Source organism: Symphalangus syndactylus, chromosome 10 (genome assembly GCF_028878055.3).
Source record: "Symphalangus syndactylus isolate Jambi chromosome 10, NHGRI_mSymSyn1-v2.1_pri, whole genome shotgun sequence".
Lineage (NCBI taxonomy): Eukaryota > Metazoa > Chordata > Mammalia > Primates > Hylobatidae > Symphalangus > Symphalangus syndactylus.
In genome coordinates this window covers 107,574,238-107,597,899 of record NC_072432.2, presented here as the reverse complement: position 1 = coordinate 107,597,899, position 23,662 = coordinate 107,574,238, and the positions used below count along the sequence as shown (strand labels likewise).

The 23,662-nt window shown below is 39.0% G+C and overlaps 2 protein-coding genes across 10 annotated transcripts in view; one reads left to right on the top strand and one right to left on the bottom strand.

The window, feature by feature from the left end:
* The window catches only part of ATP2C1 (ATPase secretory pathway Ca2+ transporting 1), a 158,257-nt gene extending 144,651 nt beyond the window's left edge, over positions 1–13,606 (top strand). For all 8 annotated transcript variants that reach the window (XM_055295433.2, XM_055295432.2, XM_055295436.2 and 5 more), the window contains one exon: positions 13,048–13,606. In XM_055295433.2, the coding sequence (XP_055151408.1) occupies positions 13,048–13,143 (96 nt within the window). In that variant the 3' untranslated portion in view covers positions 13,144–13,606. The remainder of the gene's footprint in view (positions 1–13,047) is intronic.
* A 93-nt stretch (positions 13,607–13,699) lies between these two features.
* On the bottom strand, positions 13,700–23,574 carry ASTE1 (asteroid homolog 1). Of its 2 annotated transcripts, XM_063610756.1 has the most exons (6): positions 23,308–23,574; positions 22,290–22,398; positions 21,214–22,147; positions 20,821–21,054; positions 15,359–15,569; positions 13,700–13,943 (listed from the first exon to the last, which is right to left on the bottom strand). In XM_063610756.1, the coding sequence occupies exons 3-6, from the start codon at positions 22,120–22,122 to the stop codon at positions 13,894–13,896; spliced, it is 1,404 nt and encodes a 467-aa protein (XP_063466826.1). In that variant the 5' UTR covers positions 22,123–22,147; positions 22,290–22,398; positions 23,308–23,574; the 3' UTR covers positions 13,700–13,893. The 2 variants fall into 2 exon arrangements, with proteins under 2 accessions (XP_063466826.1, XP_063466825.1); XM_063610755.1 differs by having other exon boundaries at positions 20,821–22,147; positions 23,226–23,574.
* Positions 23,575–23,662: the final 88 nt, after the last annotated feature.

Sequence of the window (23,662 nt, the reverse complement as noted above, 5' to 3'; positions counted from 1 at the left end):
AATCTTTTGCTTTGCATTTTAGGTTCAGATTATGACTTGATTGAAATAAATGTGCCTATACATTCATTTGCTTTGTACTATAAAAATAAAAATGATTTCTTAAATTAATGACATCCCAGTGGGGGCTATTAGCATTAAAATTATCCATATGGATGCTGAAGATACAGAAATTAAAATTATCCATATGGATGCTGGAGAATGCATAGTACACAGAATCTATGATTTAAAAAGAAGTTGAATGTACAGTACAGATCCAGATTGCAATTTTCCATAATATATTAATCTAAGTTGACATGGATGATTTAAATGGGCTAGTATCTAAATTTTAAATTTTTACCCCATTTCCTAATCCTAGGACTTGCTAGAGTCCCTAAGAATACTAACTTACTTGATGTTTTTCCCTGTTAGACTACCTTATGGAGTTATTTAGCCCCATAATGGCTAAACATCAGGGAAGAAAAGAAAAGAACTTAAAATAATTCACTGATTAGGTAAACAGTTCTGAAATGATCAAAACTGGCCACACAGAACAAGGCTGAACATGTTGTGTCACATTTGTGCTGGACATTGCATGACCCAGAGATGAAACAAAAGTGAAACCGTGAAACCCAAAGACCCTCCCCTCTCAGGATACAGGCTTTATTTATATAGCAGTAACACCCTCACAAGAATAAGACACATTATTTACCTGCCATGCCCATGTAGGATATGTATTTTACATTGGTAGTCTTTTTGAGATCACTTAAGTTTTGGTCTCATTGATATACTATATAAGTAAAGTAAGTATTAGTCACACTTAAAAATAGTTTCTCACTGAAATGAATTGGAGGCAAACAATAAACATAATATTTAGGAAACTTAATTAACTTTACCTTGCGTTCTGCCTCTGTCACTTGGCAATTCACTTCTGCATATGACTCACCCATGAAGTTAGATGACGAACTGGTTATCTTTTCATTACATTTTTTTAGTACCTGGAGTGTGCTAGACGTAGAACGATAATGGCATCCCTGCCCTATAGGAGCCCATGAACACAGATAGCAGGGGATATAACTGCTAATAAGCTGTTTCAAGAAAGTAAATAGGGATCTTGCCCATTTACTTTAAAAATACACATAGATTAAAATGAATCCAGTGCACTTTTCACTAGATATTTCCTTGACATTGGCATTTGAAAATCTTTGAAGTGCTTTTTAAGACTGAGCTCCTGCAATCCAAACAGCAGCTGATTTGCATACTAAAATGTGGTATGGATGTTCATCCTTAACTAGTACGTGATTGGACAGACAGATCACTCTGATGGTTAAGTTTCCTTGAGCTCAGTTACCACTTGAACTATTAACTCTTATTTAATGACATTGTTTTGGGTTTTGGTTGTCAAGAGTTGGTTATCGTTAATAATGGATAATGGTTAACCAGTCCCTGGTATTAATGTAGATACAATTGTCCATAAACGTTGGAGGTTTAGATTTAAAAAGAAAAAGTAGTATCATGCCTTCAGGAAGTTTTCGGTCAGTTCTGGAGACCAATGTGAAATATATCCAGTAGAGTGGTAAATGCTGTCCAGAATGCTACAGTAGCTGAAGGAGAGACATAACTTCATGGGATCCTCAAAGAAATTTGTCATAGAAATTTCCTAGAACTAATGACAACTGAATCAAATTTTAAGTTGGGAAACTCCAGCTGAGAAGCAGTAGGACATTGCAGCCAAACAGCAAAGCCTCTGCAGAGGTGGTGGTAGGGGCTATAAGGAATCTGTGAAAACCACAATGAGTTTGACACTGTTAAGGCAGGAGGTACAGTGTGAAGGGTTGGAGAGAGAGGCAGGAGCCTAATGCTGAAAGCAGAGACATTTGATTTGTCTGATAGCATGCCAGGGCATTTCAAGAGTTTGATGTGAGTTTGGATTTTTGTATCATAACATGCTGATGGAAGCACAGTGGGTCAGTTGTGAAGACTGAAATAGACCAATTAGAAAATCAAGGAAGCTTAAGGAGTAAAGGGATAATTGAGCTGTGGCAGTCAGGATGGAAAGAAAGGCATGGAATTTGAATTGTCTTTTTTTTTTTTTTTTTTTTTTTTGAGGCAGGGTCTCACTCTGTCCCCCAGGTTGGAGTACAGTGGTGTGATCTCGGCTCACTGCAACTTCTACCTCCCAGGATCAAGCGATCCTCTCACCTCAGCCTCCTGCGTATCTGGGATTACAGGTGCACACCACCATGTCTGGCTAATTTTTTTGTATTTTCGGTAGAGGCAGGGTTTCACTATGTTACCCAGGCTGGTCTCGAACTCCTAAGCTCAGGTGATCCACCAGCCTTGGGCTCCCAAATGCTGGGATTAGGTGTGAACCACTGTGCCCAGCCTTGAATTTGTATCTTCTGAGAGCTAGCATTGACATGACTGGACAGGAGAAAAGGAAAATGGAAAAGATACTAGTCTGTGGCCTTTGGCTTGAATAGTAGAGCTATTAGCAGAAGAACCTAAGCTAAGCAGGGTTTAGTGGGACACAGGTCCGTCTGAAATGTAAAGATTGTGGTGTCTTTGAGATTTCCCAGCTGGATGTGTTAATCAAAGCTATGAATGACTAATTCTAAGCTAGTAGAAAAACAAGCGTCCATTTTTTTTGTTGTTGTTAAATTAAGCAATAAGTGAAAGTAAACTCAGCTTTGACAGAATAAGAGTTTCTTTAAAAACTTTCCTTTAGCATAGTTATTAATCAGCAAACAGTTGTGTAAATTCAAAATGCAGAAGGACAAGATAAGAATATTTCAGTCTCCTTTGTTGTTGAATGTTAATAGGGAATCTGTTATTAAGGTTACTGACTGGAAAACACTGATCTGAATTACTGGTAGCCCTTTTTTTGATACTTGTAGTAAGACACTTTCTAAGAGGTGAGAGTGTGTGTGTATGTATGTGTCTGTTTACGTGGCGTACCACATAGCTTAAGGTATGCCACGTAAGGAAACCCCAGTGAGTAAATAACATTACCATTAGAAAACAGCTACTTACTCTGAATGAGTAATTATGGCAGAAGAGTAGAAAACAATGTTGGTTTTTCATTTGTTTGTTTTTTGAGGAGTCTTGCTCTGTTGCCCAGGCTGGAGTACAGTGGTGCGATCTTGGCTCACTGCAGCCTTTGCTTCCTGAGTTCAAGTGATTCTCCTGCCTCAGCCTCCCGAGTAGCTAGGATTACAGGCCTGTGCCACCATGCCCAGCTAATTTTTGCATATTTAGTAGAGACAGGGTTTTACCATGTTGGTCAGGCTGGTCTTGAATTCCTGACCTCAGGTGATCCACGCACCTCAGACTCCCAAAGTGCTGGGATTACTGGCATGAGCCACCACGCTTGGCCTGTTTATTTTTTTAAATTTTACTCGTAATTCTTTGGGCCTTTCTAGCCTCATATCCTACACAGTGCTCCAATACAGTCCACTTCCAGATCATTTTGGACAGTGTTACTTTAAGTTGAAATCCTTTTTTCTCTGTCCCAATGTTGAGAATCAGAGCTTTTACCTCTACTTCGGAGCCCAGTGAAACGCCAACAAGAATAACCTTTCCAGATTTCTATTTGTGTGTGTGTAGTACAGTTTCTTGTACACTTTTTTTTGTTTGAGGCAGGGTGTTGCTCTGTAGTGTGATCATGGCTCACTGCAGCCTGGACATCCTGGGCTCAAGTGATCCTCCTATCTCAGCCTCTCAAGTAGCTGGGACTGCAGGCTCATGCCACCATACCTAGCTAATTTTGTGTATTTTTTTTTTTGTAGAGATTAGGTTTTGCCATGTTGCCCAGGCTGGTCTCAAACTCCTGGGCTCAAGCAATCTGCCCGCTTTGGCCTCTCAAAGTGCTGGGATTATAAGCGTGAGCCATCACACCCAGCCTAATTTCTTGTAAACACTCTTTAAATGTATTAATAAGTTTGCATATAAAATTGTGGGATTTTATGTTTTAGAAAGCGTTAAAAATTTAAGTTGAAAACACTTGTTGATAAATCTAAATAGAAATTTGGTAATCTCTTTCATTCAAAATTAAGTGTCAAAGTTTGGGGAGAAAAGTGAAAACAATTATTTGAGCCATTAGTTTTTATCCTTAGAAATCCTTTTCTAATGTAAATCTGCTGGTGTTCTCATGTACACGTGAGCATATATGATGTAACAGCCTGTGCTTGCACAGCTGCTCCAGGTAGATGGTGTTTCATTTGCAGGTCACGGTACACAGCTGATTTTGCTATTCCTATCCTGTTTTACTCAAATCTGGGCAAACTGACAAATATACTGACAAAGGCCCACATTTCTGTGGTGGCTTCATGGCTCTTAGGCCTGACAGAACTTTTCCTATTTAACCCAAGGGTGCCCCAGAATCATTATTTCTTAAGCAATAGTTGCATTGCTCTACTTAGTAACTCTGTTGAGTAGAAACCACATCTCATTGTTATGAGCACTCGATGCCAGAAACCAAGCAAATTGTTCTATATAAATTCCAGAGATCCATTTTTGGGCTCTGGATTTGTAGCTTTTGAAAATGTGCCTTTTAATACAGTTTTTAAAAAAATTACTAATCTTCTCAACTACATTAAAGAACTTTCTATTAAAGTTTTCTCTGATAAGTATACCAAAGTGCACTTTAGTTGACAAGTGACAATTTGGTGCCATCTTAGGGTCATAAATAAAATACCATATAATGCCTGGACCATTGCTGTTATCAGGTCTGCATCTTGCAGGCATACTGTGAAACACGTGGTATGTGCATCTTACAAATAGGTGACTGTGTAGAAAATGTATGTCTGATAGGAAAGACATGACAAACTTTACATTTAAGCATTATTAGATCAATTTTAAGAAGTTATAAATTAGTATGTTTTAATTCCTATTCCTGTCTCATATTCATCTGTGTGGTTGCGTAATAGGATTGCATTAGATTTTGTAAGTATTTTTCTATATGGAGTGGGTCTGGATGGTTGGATGGTCCATGCATCAGCTAGAGGTATTACAAGTTAGGGAAATAGTTTAATTTGATCTTGTTTAACTCGCCCACATGGAGCTATTATTTAGTTTTGGTGTAGAAACTATGGCCAGGCGTGGTGGCTCACACCTGTAATCCCAGCACTTTGGAAGGCTGGGGAAGGCGGGTTGCTTGAGGCCAGGAGTTCGAGACCAGTCTGGCCAACATGGCGAAACTAAAAATACAAAAATCTGTAGAGCGCGGTGATGCATCCCTGTAATCCCAGCTTCTTGGGAGGCTGAGAACCAGAACTGCTTGAACCTGGGAGGTGGAGGCTGCAGTGAGCCTAGATTGCGCCACTGCACTCCAGCCTGGTCAACAGAACAAGACTTTGTCTCGAAAAAGAAAAAAAAAAGAAAAAGGAAAGAAAAGAAAAGAAAATAACAACTGTGCCATGCTGGTCAAATTCTCCTGTTGCTTATTTTTGTAAACAAAGTTTTATTAGAACACAACTATCCACATTCATTTACAATATTGTTTATTGTCACTGTCATGCTGTGGCAGCAAAGGTGAGCAGTTGCAGCAAAGGTGAGCAGTTGCAAGAGACTATATGACCTTTAAAGCCTAAAATATTTACTATCTAGCCCTTTGTAGAAAGTTTGCCTACTCATTTAGATATTCAAAAAGAGGAAAATAGGCCCCATACCTTGCATTCTGTGGATTAGAAAGGAAGTACCATCAATTTTCTCTACCCTCCAATCTCCCAACAGTATATTCTCTCTTGAATGGATGCACTTGGTAGCAGATTTGATGTCAGTGACTACTCTGAGTCTCCATCAAGGCCCCCACGTAGAGAAAGTCAGAGTGTCTCAGACTATTGTTAAAACATCACCAACCAGGAGGACATGCCATTGCATCATCAAGGCTTCTTGTTCTTACAGTGGCTGGAGTGTTCTGATCTGCCGTCCCATCTGAATTGTGCTTCCCATCTCTCTCTCTTTCTCACCCAATTTTTTATCCATCTGAAGCAGTCTGCTCCTGTCTGGTTGATGGGCTCACTTCTACCTCTTGGATGCACAAGAGAAGTGGAGGTTTCCCTCCTATTGGTTGTACAAACTCAGAGAAATAAAGCGTAATCTGAATAGGCTAAAGTATATTATCTTGCTTAGAGAAGGCAACATTTAGTAATAGTAGAAACTGAACTATCCTAACAGCTCAGTCTTAGGGAAAAAATATACTCACTAACTCATTTTTTCAGAACATTCTAAACCAAAACATATTTGCATAGTTCCCACAGATACCAAAAGGTGACTGTATATGTGCATGTATACATAAATATAAAAATATATTTATATTTTGAGAGAAAGACTTAGCTAGTTTAACCAAATAGAATGTTGTCAGGAGTAGCAGGAATAGAAGAGAGTGCATGTGCATTGTAACATGTTCATTTTTCATTTGATTTCTCTCCCTAGAAACAGAATCCAGTGAAACTAGCTGGAAATACTTCTTTCATGTATTATCTCATTCATTTACTTCTCTCATTTCAACAAACTGTTATGTGGCCTGGTGCAGTCATGCCTTTTAAATTTTAAAACTTCCTTCCTCAACATGAAGTTCTCATCTTAGAATTTTTACAGCTGGATGGACTTGAATTTGGTATTACTTACACCTCTGGAAAGAAATGCAGAAGCAGCTTATCCTGTATGGCTCAGAAAGCTGTTGCTGAAAGTGGGGTGGCATGTTTTTAATACATTTTTCCAAGAGTAGTATTTAATTTCAAATTGGTACAAGATGCAGAAACACTTTCAGCTGTGATGACTGAAATGTGTCATTAAAAGACATTATGAGATAAACACCAAGTACCCCACATCTATCTTATTGAAAATACAGTATCACATTTTGAGTCAGGCACCACTGAAAGTTTATCCTTTTATGGAATTTCCTGGTCTTGGTAGTGACAGCTTTCCAGGTGCTGCTCAGGTTCATGGTACGCCAGCCAGCCAAACAGCCTGTGGTAAAGAGCAGCATCCAGTGAAATCTGGCAACCTTGCTACGGGGAAAACTAGGTTTGGCCTCCTTAGGATTATGGAGTAGGGCCAGGTTATAACCCTGGTAGTTGCAGGAAGAGGAAATTCCTAGGAAATGGTAATATCTGCTCTTCACCTTTTTCTGTCTTTTTTTTTTTTTGAGATAGAGTCTCGCTCTGTCGCCCAGGCTGGAGTACAGTGGAACGATCTCGGCTCACTGCAAGCTCTGTGTCCTGGGTTCACACCGTTCTCCGGCCTCAGCCTCCCAAGTAGCTGGGACTACAGGCACCCACCACCACACCCGGCTAATTTTGTTTTTGTATTTTTAGTAGAGACGGGGTTTCACCATGTTAGCCAGGATGGTCTCAATCTCCTGACCTCGTGATCTGCCCGCCGCGGCCTCCCAAAGTGCTGGGATTACAGGTGTGAGCCACCACGCCCAGCCACCTTTTTCTATCTTTAAACATGCCAAGGGCTCTTTCAAATTGAGCTTTAAAAACACTACAGAAAACTCTCTGAAAATAGGAAAAAGGGCTCAAGGGGTACAGGTACTCACATGGGGATAATTCCTTCTGGTCTTTTTTCATTATTTTCTAAGTTTGAGCTTGGCTGCCCATTGAAATTCTCTTGGTAGTTTTCTACCCTTTCCAGTGTGGCTACTGCTGGAGTTGCTATAATATTCTCACATTCCTGCCCATCTCTCTTCTTCACCATATTTGATAGTGTTGATCTCCTTTGCCTCTGCAAAATTCTGCTCTTAAACCTGTGGCAACTCTGGTCTTACGTTGTCTTAATCTTTGTACTGCTTAACACTCACTCACTTCTTCCCACATTCCTTGCTTTGCCCTGTCTTTTCATGTGTGGATATAACAATGGCTATCACTTATAACACATTTTTAGTATCAGGCACTGTGCTAAGTAACTTAAAAATACATGTTATTGTATCTTTTACACAATAATTTGGACTATTATAATCCTTATTTTGCAGGTAGGGCAACTGAGGCATAGTCATTGATTTATTTCCTTTTGTGCACAAAGGAGAAAAAGATAATTCTAAGGGCTTTTTAGCTATGGTCTTTATCTTCTGAAATTCAAATTCAGATGCCAAAAGGTTAATTTGAATTCTTTCCCCATGATCAAATGGCATGAAAGACCTGTGATTATATTTACAGGATGCATATTAAACTTTCAAGGTCCAGGTGTCTCAAAAAGTGCTTGTAAAAAATAGACTTCTAGTATAATTTTATCACCACTAAATACAGAACATGATTAGGTTATAGTAAAAGTTTTCCTGTCTCTGCAGCTTTCTCTCTAAAATTTATTCATCTTAGCTACCCAGAGTTCCTTTTGTTACTTGAGCTGCTAATTGACCGTTTCCAAAGCCTAAGATGAGATTTCATTTGTTAGAACTGAATTAGAAGGAGCAGGACCCAGTCACTTGATTGCAAAATAGGAAACTAGATTTTAGAAAGGGAATATGGGATGTATAATATTCTGCTTCTACACAGGTGTTCCTAATGTATATCTGATCTCAATTTTAGAATTCCTATTCTTTAAAGCCAGGTCAAAAGCCAGGTCTGAGAATCTTCCTGTGATTTAACCTCTCCTCATCCTGGTGACTGCTGTTTCCTTACTGTAGCATTCAGTCTGCACTTTGCCATTTTGCACTTGACAGACTGCTTTATATAATGGTAAAAACCACAGTTACTTTTGCACCAACTTAATAAAATAATCTCTTGTCATTTCATTGTGTGTTGTCTCCCAGGCAGCCTGAACGAGAATGTCTTCTGCAGGGGGTTCAGGTGCTATGTCATCATTCTTCATTGAACCACCTTACATACTCCTGTGAAGTGCCTGTGACCTCTCATCTAATACATGTAGGAGAAGATATACACCAGGGTAGTATACTTAAAGGGACATTATTAGACTTTCACTCCTTTACTGCAAGGCTGGATAATTTCAGTGGAATGGTCCTGAGTGCCATGGTTAGAGAAAGGAACCTGACTTATTACTTCTGCTGGAGGAGGACACTTTTAATGAAAGAAAAACATGATAGATGTAATTCAGTGGTTTTAAGAAGCAGTGTTGATGGTAACCCAGGAAATGGGACAGTTATATTAATATAATCTCCAGATTAGTTTCAAACTCCAGGAATCAAGGTAGGGAGGATTTGGTATAACAACGGTCTTACGTGGTTTTTTTTTTTTTTTTTTTTTTTTTTTGAGACAGTCTTGCTCTGTCACCCAGGCTGGAGTACAGTGGCACGATCTTGGTTCACTGCAGCCTCTGTCTCCTGGGTTCAAGCAATTCTCCCGCCTCAGCCTCCTGAGTAGCTGGGACTACAGGTGCCCTCCATGATGCCAGGCTAATTTTTGTATTTTTAGTAGAGACGGGGTTTCACCATGTCGGCCAGGCTGGTCTTGAACTCCTGACCTCAAATGATCTGCCCGCCTTGGCCTTCCAAAGTGCTGGGATTACAGGCGTGAACCACTGCATCCAGCACCAGTCTCACATGTTTATAGTCCTCATTAGATACATTATTTTCCAGTAACATTTCTTCTCAAAAATAGATGTACTTGACTGCTCTTTTCTTGATTCTTCTGGGAATAACCATCTCTTTGGAGATGGTTGTTATTAAGGTTATAAAAATAACCTTACTCAGGAACTCCCATGCAATCCTCTGAAAATAGTAAAAATTTCCTTATTTCAAGGACTCTTATTTAACAAAGTAATTGTTAGGGTTGAATACTCTAGGAGCAAATGATGTATTGTGCCTTTTGTAAAAGTCAACACTTGGCAGGTGTGTGTTTGACACTGGCTGATGCTGGGCTTATTTCTCTAAGAGTATGGTAATTCTAGTAAAGAAAATTGTTTATCAGATATTAGGAACTGTACACAGGCCTGCTCAAAATGGCAGCTTTAAAGCTACCTTCAGGGCTATTCCTGATGGAATATACCAGTGGGAGAGTACAGAAGGAAGAACACAATTTGTATGAATACAAGTAAAATGAAGGTTGAGTATATTTTTGGATCTTGCTCAATGCATTTATTCTACTTGGTTCTCTTTATTTTCAAGTTCTCATTTGGAACTGGCCAGAACCTTCACAACTCTTTGGGTATTTCTAATTTTAGCAGCCTCTATTTGGCAGTATTTTCCAGAGCAGTACCTTTTAAACTTTTTCCCTACATCCACAGTAAGGAATATATTTTACACAATCACCTAATAAATACATGATATGTATATCTGATATTTTCCATTCTAACAACTTTTTCATTAAAAAATGCTGGGTATGACTCATTAAATACTTTCACATCTCATTAATGGGTCAAAATCTATAGTATAAAGAGGGCATAGGGTCTGGTATTGCTGCATATGTCTCTGATATTTTCACTTCTCACTGTTTCCTCCTTCTCCAGGTCTAACAGCTCAGGATGCTGTTTCTTATTTGGCTGGGGCCATTAGTTTCAACTTCTGCTTTAAAACCTGGAGTGCACCTGAAGTGCTCTTCAATCCTGTCATGGTCTCATTGACTAAGTACTCACTTTTAGTAGAGACAGTTTTCTGTCTGGCATCCTCACTTCTACCTTTCATTGCCCAGACTTCATACTAAAGTACAAACAGGAAACTGTTTTTAAAAATTTTTGAAATGATAACCAGCTGCTATTTAAAGGCAATAACTGAGTGAGACTTCTACTCTTTCTGAGAATGTAGCTGGCTAAATTGCTGCAATTTAAAGCATATAGACTATATTACCATTAACTTGCTGAAATGGAACATGAGAAGTATAAACATGGTTTCAAACATATTTAGAAATACAGAAGCTTCTTAAATCAGGTTGTATTTATTAAAAACAAAATACAAAATAACTTGGAATTCAGATTATTGTGATGTTTATCCCCTAACAGGTTAGTCCTAAAGAAAAAGCTAATTGTTTCCAGGGCGGTAACAGAATTTTAAGTAAGGATTATATTAAATACATCTAGTTTGATGCAAACTGAGTTTTATTCAGTGTTGGAGGCCTCAGTGTGTTCCTCTAAGTTTTCAACCATTAACAACCCAAACCGGTTGTTTCCCTCATACCAACACTTGGTGTGTGCAGTGGTTCTCCCTCTGTTCTTAGAACAGCTGGTATCCTGTTTCTTCTGCCTTTTTTTTTTTGAATTTGATCTACCTTTTGGTAGGAATGTTTCAGTGGGGACATATGACCTTGTGGCATTGAATAGATGTTCATAAAGTTGCTTAGCCTCAGGACATATGCTCAGGAGACTTTCTACAGAGGTCGATGCTAGCAGTTGTTGGCATAGTCCGTGCACCAGGCTTCCACTGTACAGTCTGTTGAAAGCAAGAAAAAAGTATGTTGTTAAAGAACTAATTCAGTGCAACAGGATAACTACCATTGTCATAGCTTCAACAAATGCATCTAAACAATGAGAGCTCTTATTGCGCTATAATATTATTGAAATTACTTAAGAATAATCTGTTCTTTGAAGGAAGGAACTGAGCTGGTATGACAAAGATTCTTTGCTGGTGATACTTAAAAACTTTTCATCAACAAATTACATGATGCATGCTTAGTGGTTTTTCAGCTAGCCCCAGGCTGAGCAGGTGTCTTTAACACTTTAATTTTAAAGAAAAGGAATTTAAAATGACCCTGATAAACCAAACAGGCAGTTTGTTAGAATATGAGAAAATTTATTGGCATCATTTGCAAAGTCATTCACTGAGACTAAAAACCTACTTCACAAATAGAAGATGGGATTAATTGGAATCCACAAGTTTATTAGTTATGGACAAAGCTGATAAACTGGTACCTTAGCAATCCATGTAGAACCATCATTTAATCAGTGTAAAATCTCTGTGTAAAAAGCCTTGGTTATGCTAAGATTCAAGAACAATCCTGCTGTTTAAATCATTATTAAGAGAATTGTTTGATTTTGTGTTTCCTGTTTTGTTTTAAAAGGATTTGTGGTAACTAAAGAGGATCCAGTCAAGAATGGCCTTAAATTATTAAACAAAAGAAATAATCCATGGGTCAAAGGCCAATTAGTCTTATTTGTGTTAGCTCAGATATAAGGCCCAGAGATATATTAACGACACCGTTTACTGCCAGGAGGCTTTTTACCTTGAAACATGTAAAGTCCCACCATATTTTGTATACCTCCATATATCCTCATTCAAAGTATTGAAGGCACTGGGGCTGCAACAGCAAATAAAATAGACAAGCCCCTCCCCCCACAGAGTTTACATCTGAGTGGAGAGACAAACAAAACACAATCTATCTCCTTTTTATCTTCATCTCTCCCTCAGGTACCTCCTGGATGGTCAATTACCAAGATGTCCAGTCCATTGATCTTATCACTTTTCACTGCTCCACCCCTTACTGCTGCTGTCACTTCTTTTTATCATACCCAGCTTAAACTCCACAGACAAACATTATAATTACTCTGTGGCACATAGGCTCAACTCCCTTATTGTCTTTCTTGCCTGGTAAAGCAAACATCCTAGGTTCAGTTAACTTGGGCATCTACTCATCATCTCACTTAGAATGAAAGCTCCATTACAGCAGAGATTCTGTTTTTGTCCCCACACCCTAGCACGGGGTAGGCATTTAATATTTGAATGAATGAGTAAGCCATATGCCAAGTGGTAAGAAATGCAATTAAAAAAAAAAAGAGTAACAGGGCTAGAGTGAATGAGGGTAGACAGTGTGTCTCACTAGGGTGGGTTATCAGAAAAAGGCTCTACAAAGTGACATTTTAAGACTGAGAGGAAAGGAGAGAGTTATATCCTACCAATGATTACCTCCCATCTCCCATATATTAATGTTTTACTTAAAGGAACTGATTTTTTTAAATTGGATTGAATCATGGAAACATTCTTTGAGAATATGGAAATAATTTAATATTTTTCCCGTTTCCAGCTCTTCAGCTGTAACAGTGACACAAAATCGATTACACTAAGATTAGTTTTTTTGTTTTTTTTTAAGTAACTTTGTTGCTTTAAATATAAGTGAAAGTACTGTATTTACTTTTGTGTGCTTCCATCTGAACTAAAGTTTCCCATGGTGCTTACCGAGTTAGGTCTGGCTCTGGGAGAGGAGTGGACAGCAGCTGGTTGAGATACATCCCCATCTGGAGACAGGACTGCCACTGACAGAAGATGTGAGCTGTGTCTAAGTCCAGTCTTGTGCCCAGCCGTGTCTGCGCCTTCACTCTTTGGAACTCTGCATACAACATCTTAGCACCATCTTCCTGCAGCTCTTCCTTACCTAAATAAAGAAACAGCCCAAGGGCAGTATTTCCAAAAGCACTGTAACAGCTTTTCATTTTCTCCACATATACTACAAATTCTATAAAGAAAGAAATTAATTTAAAAAAACTAAGATGTTTTTCTTTTCTGGCTTCATAAATTGCCTTGCTGTATAAATCGAAATATTGATACTGAACTGTCTTTTTAATGATGACCTAACTTTATTCAACCCATCAGAATTTACTTTTTCCCTGAAATAAGATCTTTTCCACTGGTCTACTACCTGACCATAAACATGTCTGCATTTGAATTCTCTAAACCCTAAATCTGTGTCTATGAAAAATACAAATGACTATTAAATATTATCTTCACTGTTCTCTTTCACCAAAACTCCCATGCTGTGGTGCATTTGTGTTAAAGAAACAACCTGTGTGTTTGAAACACATTTTGACCTCTGTGTTTTATAGGAGGAAGCTAAAGTATGACTTGGAGAATTTGGCAAATAATCATTTTCTTTTCATAGTAGAGGATAAGGGGCAAGAAGCAACAATCCTAGGAAATAAGGAATGTTGCGTGTTTTTAGCTGTAAGTTTCTACAGATTTGTTTGGGCAGGGGTGCATAAAATAACACCTGGACCAATTTGAAAGTAATAAAAAGGAGGCCCACCTTTTACCAGTTAGTGAGGAGCAAGGCACTGAGCCTGCCTGGGTACAGGGTCCACATTTCCTAAAAGAAAAGAAACAGACCCTTGACATGCCCCTTCACTTGGACTCAGGGAAAAACTGAATAGGCTTGTGCTCTGAGAGCTTTCTTATACTGTATTTATTATTCAATCAGAGGAAATACTCTAAACCTGTGTTCATTAAGCAGCAGTGGGACTTAACTGATTTGTGTTAAGTTGGCTGTCATATAACAACAGTCCCTCTGACAGCTGTCAAGCTTGAGCCTTAATGCTTTAGAAACAGGAATCCATGCTGTTTCATTCTTTTATCTAACTTATTAAAATAATAGTAAACTAGAGTAGCACTATCTAATAGAACTTTCTGCAGTGCTGTCCAATACAGTAGGCTAGCCTATAGCCATATGTAACTACCTGACACTTGAAGTGTGGCTAGTGTGACTGAAAAGCTGAATTTTTAATTTAAGTGGAATTTAACTTTGGCCATGTGTGGCTAGTAGCCACCATATTAGATAGTACTATTCTAGAGTATAATTATTATACATGTTTATACAGTGTTAGAGCATTCATAATCTTAAAGAGGATATTCCACTAAAGTATTAAAGTGTCCCAACGTTTCAGCATTTACTTCACCTGGTATTATATGCAGATGAACTTGCCTCAGTGTATTTAAGAGACATTACTGGCCGGGTGCGGTGGCTCATGCTTGTAATCCCAGCACTTTGGGAGGCTGAGGCAGGTGGGTCACAAGGTCAGGAGTTCAAGACCAGCCTGGCCAAGATGGTGAAACCCCGTCTCTACTAAAAATATAAAAATTAGCTGGCAGCTGTAATCCCAGCTACTCGGAAGGCTGAGGCAGGAGAATCACTGGAACCCAGGTGGCAGAGGTTGCAGTGAGCCAAGATTGCACCACTGCACTCCAGCCTAGGCAACAGAGTGAGACTCCATCTCAAAAAAAAAAAAAAGACAAATTACTATTTCTGCCATCACTACTTACATACTAATTGAAACTTACAGCAGAGAAAAAGGAATAAAAAGATGTATAAGAATGAAGTGGTTGTAGGTATTTAGAAGTTTCACTTCTGGGCAAGTTTCTTATGATGACATTGCTGCTGTGCTAATAATTGGATAGGTAACATGGAATACAAAATGCAGCTGGCAAAATACACTGTCACACTTCACAAGTTAAGCAGTAGGTGCCACCAAACAGATGGGACTTGGCAGTATCCCAGCACATCTCACTGCTGTATACTTAAGATTCAAGCCCTCCAGCACTGAGCCTGGCACATGAAGTGTTAAAAAATATTTACCAATGAATGAATGATATTTTGGTGCCTCCACGTCTAAGTTCTGATGTAATTAATGGGAGTAAATAATCCAAGAATACTTTTTTGTGTAAACTCAAGTAAACAGTTTGCAAGCAACATGCCACAATATACTCCTGTAATTTCCAGTTACCTACCAGGGCTGTTGATTATGGCAATCAAGGGCCCCACTAGCATTGCGAGCAGTAATGATTGTAGATGATGTAGCTTTGCTTTGGGCTCAGTGTGCTGCAACCAGTAGCAACTGACAGCAATGGGCAACTTCAGTGAAGTAGGGATTGGCTCCAGGATGGTCTGTTTCACCTTCAGGGTTTCTAACAGAAGCATCTGCCGCCTCCTCAGGGAGAGCTGAAAATACACACCAAGCATCCTGCAAGTTACTTTGGGATGTCTGTTATTTCTTTTTTCCACCATAGCATGAAGAGATTTAATGCTACTGAAACTTCTGTCAGCTGTTAAACTTATCTTCTTGTGGGAAGAAAAATCAGCCACACTCACAGCATTTAGAACATTAATAAGATGCTTTATAAATATGGTTGGTTGAATGGGTGTACTGCCTACTTCTACACAACCTTTACTTATGTCATTCCATCCTCTTTGTATACGCTGGTAAGCATCTTCAGTGCATGTCACCTGGGAAGCTCGTTAAAAATTCAATCCTTAGGCCCTACTCCATAAATTTTGACTGACTAATCTGAGAGAGAGCCCAGGAATATACATTTTAACTAGCAGCCCAAGTATTCTTTGAGAAACAAAGCTGTATACTCAACCCCACCTGTATGTGCCTGTGCACCAGGCATTTGCCTTCGGCATGATGCCATTACTAATTGCCTCTAGAAGACAAACGTTGCTTATAGGAACCCTTTGTGGCATATACTCTTTTCTATTTGTTTGGGTCCTGTCTCATGTCCCTTCCCTGTTGAATGCTTTATTGTCTTTGCATAAAAGACACACATGGATTGTCCCAGGGTGGCTGCTTGTAGATTAGAGGTAAATCTAAGGGAGATAGGAATATTTTAAGGACTACTTCCATTGTGCTTGCAGTAGCACGCCGTACTTTTACTTCATGGTTTAGCACGTACTTCAAATAAAAGCTCAGAAGTAAACAGCTATAAGAGCACTGAGGTTCTTGTTGAAATAATTTTACCTTAATGAATTACCAAGACCTTGTAAGAACCAGAAGGGACCTTACAGGTCATACCTCAGGAATATTAAAAGGGCATCTTCTGGGGGACTTTATAATCAAACTTTAAGAAAAAAAAAAAGTTGTATTCCTAGTGTCTGCACACAGCCAGAAAAAGATTTTCTGCTTTCTGGAAAGTTGAGATGGTGATACATTTCTCAGCACGTAACATCTAGTTAGTAGAAAGAGTGGTTGACAGCTGAGACTAGAGATGTTAACCTGAAACAAAACACATCATAAATGACAAAATAGTTTTATCATTAATGCATGAAAACTTTAGTATGATTATTTCTAAATACTGCTTTTAATAATATTGTGCGAAAAATTTTAAAATTAGAAATATACAAAGAGCTTTATAGTATAACCAATCACCCCTACTGGAAGTAGTTTTAACTAATTAAATTTTAAGTAAAGTGGAAACTAAACTCTTAAACTGTTTTTAAAATGCAGTAAGTAGAGCTAAGAAAATACACCAACTTTTCTGATATATAATATTTAAATTACTGAATTATAGAGCCAAGTTACAACTTTTCATGAACAAAGCAGTCTGGGCTTTGACTTCAGAGATGTTCCGCCCTGCACTAACCCTACGGCCTTGGTCAAAAGGTTTCCAACCTTTTCTACAGTCTGTCTGACTTATCTGTAAAATGGTCATTGTAATGACTTGTATAAGATGTTTCATCAAACCCACCAGTCCTCAGTCCCTTCCAAAAGGGGAAGTACTCAACTCACAGCCCTTAAAGTTAGTTAGGTTTTATCCCTTGTGACAACTACTTTCCCTCTTCCCCAGGGGGAGCGAAAGCGCAAGCCTGCAGAAGCAGCTGCCCCGAGAGGCAGAGATGCCCAGAGAGAGACTGGTCTTGGCTGCCTTACTCCTTAAGAATGATCCACTTTTGTGTCTCCAATGGTCTCCCATTGGTTAACTTGAATGGTGCTCTGTCCATTGCAACTAACATAACCAAAATGAAACCGTATCCCATGTAGTTATTGTGGGAATTAAATGAGAGACTGTATAAAGTTTCTATTAACAACAGCTGGCCAAAGCAGATAATGTATTACAACAAGATGTAAAAAACAAAATGAATAGGTACTATCACAAGGTTTCTATACTTGTACTTGCATTTGTGTTTGGAATCACATTAGCACCTGGTACATTTATAATTTTTATGGGCTAATTAGAACCATTAGCATTGAGCTAAATTCAGAATTGATTAGTTTATGCCAAGAGAAAGCTGAATGATAGCACAGCACAGAGAATGAACTAAAATTTCACTCTATTTTGAATCCAGGTAAATGATGAGAACACTTAAGTCATCTCTACTTAGCAAGGAATATAAGCAGCTGCTATACTCATGGATTCAGTTGGATTTCTATGTGGGGGGAAAAGGTGTCCTGATCCCTATTTCACACCATACGCACCCACAAAAAACCAATTCTAGATATGTTATAGATCTAAATGTGAAGAGCAAAAAAACATTTTCATGACCCTGGAGTAGGCAATTTCTTAAGCAGTTCACAAAAGTGGTAACCATAAAGAATAAAAATTTAGAGTATATTAAGAACTTCTGTTCATCAAAACATACTAAAGAGTGAAAAAACAATGGGAGAGACTATTCACAATATGTTATTTGACAAAGGACCCATATATGATAAAAATGAGCAAAAAACTGTACAGAAACTTCATATAACAGAATATCACATGGCTAATGAACACATGGAAATGGAAGATTGGAAAGAACCCAAATGCTCATAAGCTGTATAATGAAAAAAAAATGTTCATAAGTGTATATAACGGTAATATACCAAAATAGAATAATGTTACAGCAATGAAAAATGAATGATCAACTACTCACAGCAATGTGAATGAATCTCACGTGGAATAAAAGCCAGATGAAAGAGTTCATTTCTAAAGTAAAAATTCAGTTAAAACTATTCTGTGTTGTTAAACAGTCAGGAAAGTGATTATAGAGAGCTGCAGAGCGAGTGACTGGAATCAGACACTAGGAGAAGCTTCTAGGGTGGCAATAATGATTCATCTGGATCCCCTTTGCATGGATGTATAGATCTTGCAAAAATTTATCATGCTGTACAATTATTTGTGCACTTTACTGTGTTTATACTCAAGGAAGCATGAATTACAAAGGAACAAGATGAAACTTTAGGGGTTATGGATACATTGATTATTTTAATTGTAGGATGACTTCACAGCTGTAGACATGTGAAAACTCATCAAAGTACACACTTTATGTGCACTTCACTGTACATTACTTATTTCTCAGTAAAGCCATTAAATTTTTTTTTAAAAACTCCCCAACAGCACCATTTATGTTTGAGTAGAAATGTAATTTCAGCAAAACATTAATAATGTAGCTAGTCTGAATTTTATTGGTGTGGGTAAAGTTTTAATAAATCCCTTGTTTGAGAATTCGACTTATGCTCCACTTTCTAGTTTTGTACCCCTGGAAATGTGCTAAAGGTAGATTGTCAGTTGTGTTACCAAGCATTATAAAAATGACTTATAAAATTGCATCTAAGCTTAAACTATATATAAATGAACTATAAACACCTGATGGGGACACCATATCTTGGGGCTTCCCTGAGTGCAGTGTCTTGTAAGTAGGATGTCCCTTGCAGGGACCTAGCTATGTTTATGGAATTATTATAAGAAAGACTGGATCCTATAGGGAATGGGGCTTTTAAGCTACTGAAACCCCTTTTTTCTCCTTTATTTAACTGAGATATAATTCATATGTCATAAAAGTCATCCTTTTAAAGTATACAATTCAGTGGGTTTAGTGTATACATATTTTTAGAGACAGGGTTTTGCTCAACAGGGAGCACAATCATAGCTCACTACAGACTTGACCTTCTGGGCTCAAGCAATCCTCCAACCTCAGCCTCTTGAGTAGCTGTACCACCATGCCTGGCTAATTTCTTTTTTTTTTTTTTTTTGTAGAGACAGAGTCTTGTTGTGTTGCCCAGGCTGGTCTTGAACTACTGGCCTCAAGTGATCCTCCCACTTTGGCCTCCCAAAGTGCTGGGCTTACAGGCATGAGCCATCTTGCCTTGGTTTAGTATATTTATAAACTTGTGCAGCCATCACTAATTCCAAAACATTTTCTTCACCCCCCCACCAAAGAAACCCTGGGGGTTTAATAGGCACTCATCAATGCCAAGAAGGCTCTTGCACTCATTCACTATGACGTTCATCTCCTCCTGTCTGAGATGTGACTGATGAGGAGGCTAAGAGGCTAGTTCCTGGTCAGCTGTATAGCCCAGGGAATGGCACTACTGATATTTTGGGCTAGAGATTCTTTGTTATGGGACACTTTCCTGTGCACTGTAAGACTTACAGGTTGTAAAATTTAGCAGCATCTTTAGCCTCTCCCCACTAGATACTGGTAGCAACCACTACTCCTTCTACTCCCTAGGTAGGGACAACAAAAATGTCTCCAGGCATTGCCAAATGTCCTCTGGGGGACAATATCACCAATGGTGATAAACCTTTGGTGTAGACTGATGACAGTGCTGGGAGAACTCTGACAGAAAAGGAAGACCTGACTTAAATCCACTGGGAAGCTGTGGTTGCCGTCCTACATCCTTGAGTAGACTGGTGCCACGTGTGGTCTATGAGTTTTATGAGACTGAATATTTCATTGGATCTAAGAAAACCCCCTAATGGGCATTGCAATTTTTTTTAAGTTATCTCTATTTAATGTCTAAATCTAGTTCTTTTATCAGCATAGTTTCATATCTATTTGTAATTTTAAATATATATGTAATATAAAAAGACAACACTGGGATCCATGAGAATTTTTTTCTCCTTGAAAAGGTGGTCTGAGTGTTACTCAGGTTTACACAACACTGAGTTAGGCTAACAGTCATGTTTTCTGTATCAAACTAGGCAAATAACCATAATGATACAAAAACCTATTTTAAAAAAGGTATTCATTAGTAAAAGTTTAAAAATTAGACCTCAGTATCAATACTAACCTTATCTGAAATCCGATATAGTCTGAGATGTGTCTATGATTAGTGTCTATACACTTTTTTTTTGCAGTTGTGAATTTTTTTCCTTTTTTTCAGCCACATAACCCCATTCTATTGATAGCTAGTATTAACCTAGTAGTAATAACAATATAGTAGTAATAACTGTGAAGATAACACAGACTACTGAAGTACAGTGGAAATGGTAGATTTAGAGCTAAAAGAGCTGGGTTTGAGTCCTAGCACTGACACTTTCTTGCTAAGACCTTACCTAGTTCACTCAAGTTCTAGATTTCTAAGCTACAACATGAGGGCAAGATAGCACTCAACCTCATCAGTTTGTTATAGGAAGTGAACTAATATAGAAAACAGCACTTTGTAACCTGTAAAGTACTTTACAAAAATTTCATTAGTATTACAAATACTTACCTCAGTCAATCTGCTTAAGTCAGAATGATCCTTGGCCGGTTCTACGGCATCAAGGATTGAGGTTCTGATATTTTTATTAATCCTTTCCACTTCACTGAAAGCTAGAGGCTGAGGAGGCAATGCATTCCAGGATGTCTTGTCCAGATGTAGTGAGGCATTTAAAAGAAGCCCATAGATGATTTGCCTGATGGGCTGAGATATTCTGTGGGCATTTGGTCGCTGCATGTTTTCCACCTGTGTGGGAAGAATGGTCCGTCTTAGGACCAAAGCATCACTGATGAAAGGCGATAGCTGGCCTTTAGCTAAAGCCACTAATACCCATTCTGGTAAACCAAGATTCAAGGCATCTGGACAGACATAAGTACCATACTGGAAGAAGTCCTGCAGCTTCACCTGGGACTGCTGGTATTCTTCCATGGAACAGCAGAGAAGTTCCTTAACATTTTCTCGATCCTTTTTTGGGAGGTATTTCAGAACATTATCTAGTGCTTCGGTAGGGTTGGCAAAATGAGACAACCAATTCAGAAGTCCCAGGATTCGGTGGTGTCTCCTCCCTTTAGAACTGGTAGCTCCAAGAGGAAGACGTGCTTTACTTAAGAATGTCTCCATGATGGGTAGATTAATATGGTCATTTCCACATAGCACCGCAAAGAGAGGTAGTAGAGCTTTATTCATATTGCTGAAGTGATGGCAGAATGCATCAAGGGAAAAGCATTTGGCAGGGATATAGTTTTGTGTGCCCTTAATAGTGTTCATATTTCTCCACTGAAAGCTATTCAATGGGCAAAACCCAGTTTTCACGTCAAAAATGCAAAAGTCACTATCTGACGATAACACAGGGCAATTCCAATGGTTAGCAAGTGTCATAATGTCCCGATCTGCTTCTGAAAAGCACTGGACAAAACATACCCGCAGCTTGATCAAAACCTGTATGAATACTTCCCGGATGAGTAAGGGACATACATACCCACTCCCACCAACAGAAAGGGAATGGGCCATCTGGATCTTCTCTCTAGCTCTATCCTTTAAAGTCGTAAGCTTTTTATCTGAAATGTCACATCCTCCATCTAATACAACATATGGGCATATATTACAAGCAAACAGTGATTCAAAGAATTTTTGTACAACATCTGCAAAAGAATCATAGTCCCCTCCATACCGGAGATCCAAGTTTGAACTGAAGCAAAGACGGTGGAAAAGAGCATAACCATCAATGACAATTTTTGTGTCCCGCAACTTCAAATCAGTGAAGAACTCATTACTATGATCTTCCACAAAACTCATTAGTCCTCGGATACCCATGATGACCGTCTAAAGAATTAATCGCCTGTTTAAAACAACAGAAAACATTTTCAATTGATGCTGGTTATGGGGCACCAAGTCATTGCTTCCAGCACCATTAAATCAATAGCAAATATTATGAAGTGCTCTTTAGATAGAACATAGATATCAACATCATATATTCTTACCTAGATCCTCAAGCAATGTTAGCTGTGCTTTTTCATTCTCCTTTGCTTTCTGATACAAGGCACAAACTCAGTGTTTTCATGGGTCGTGATCTTTGGATGGTGACAGATTCTAAAGAAAAATCAATTAAGGTCTATTACTGACACACCAGTATAGAAGTTCTGTGAACTTTGATTCTTAAGTGGTAATAGTCAACATCTTACAGCACAGAGTATTTGTTGTGTGGGGTCAAAATAAAAAGTCCTAAGCTAAAAAAAGATATCATTATTCATCTCATAATCACAAAGCATTTGGGCTTCAGTAAAGTAAGGTGTGCAGGACCTATGATAAGGATCAAGTTTTTCTTTTGTATTGACAATCAGTCACGGAACTTCTTTCAGGCTTTGGATTTGTGGGCCCTTCTTAATTGGCATAGTTTTTGGTATAAGGAAAACTGCTTCATGCCTCTAGGAACCCCTCTATCCAGTTACACCCCTAACCACGAGCTCTTTTCATCATCTTATTTTGCATATCTGGCCTAGTTACGCTTCCTCATCTGGCTAACTTAACTCGCAGGATCAGAATTGATGGTTTTTCTTTTGGCGCCTAGGGCTTCAATACGGCGCAGCACGGTACTGTTACTATTACTTAAAATCGTGACATTTTGTCAGTCATGGATTTTTTTTTGCAATAATTTTGATTTTTAGAGACTGCATTAAAACTTATCTTGATTACTGAATTTTATTGGCATCCATTTACATTTTACACTTATCTCACCCTAGTCCTAGCCCTGTCAGTATCTCAGAACCTTATCCTGTATAGTACTTATTTCTTTGCAAGACAGTTTTGTAAAGCGTCCATAAGCAGAGACCGTGTCAACGCGTCCTACGCAAATTACAGGACCTTGCACAGACAGTTGCATAGAGCTGCATAGGGGAAAGGCGGGCAAAAGGTCTGACCTAAGTCTTCAAACACAGGCCTTCATACACCGTGCCACCTCGGCCCTCACAACCCGCTGCCCGGACCTGCAGCAGAGCCCACCTGCTCTGTCCTCCCAGAGGAGTAGCTCCTCCATCAGAAGCCCGCTAGAGCACAGCGAGGACTGGCTCCTGCACGTGAGAGTCCAACCCCAAGAGCGGGAACCGGAAGTCTCCGGGTGTGACGTCTCTGGGAAGTACGGTTCCGTGATGCCGGTGGCGCCAGACTGCGCCAAGGAGTAGGTGCTCTCGGGCCCAGAGGCGCTAAGTAGCTAAAGAGGGCTGGGACGTACGATCCGAAATGGCTGCTGTCAGGCTAGGAAAGCTTGGCCCGCCGGTCTTCCTCTGCTTTCTCCGCCTACTTGGGTCGGCGAACACTTCCGCCTTGGTGCCGCCTCGCCCCGACTTCCCAGTATGCC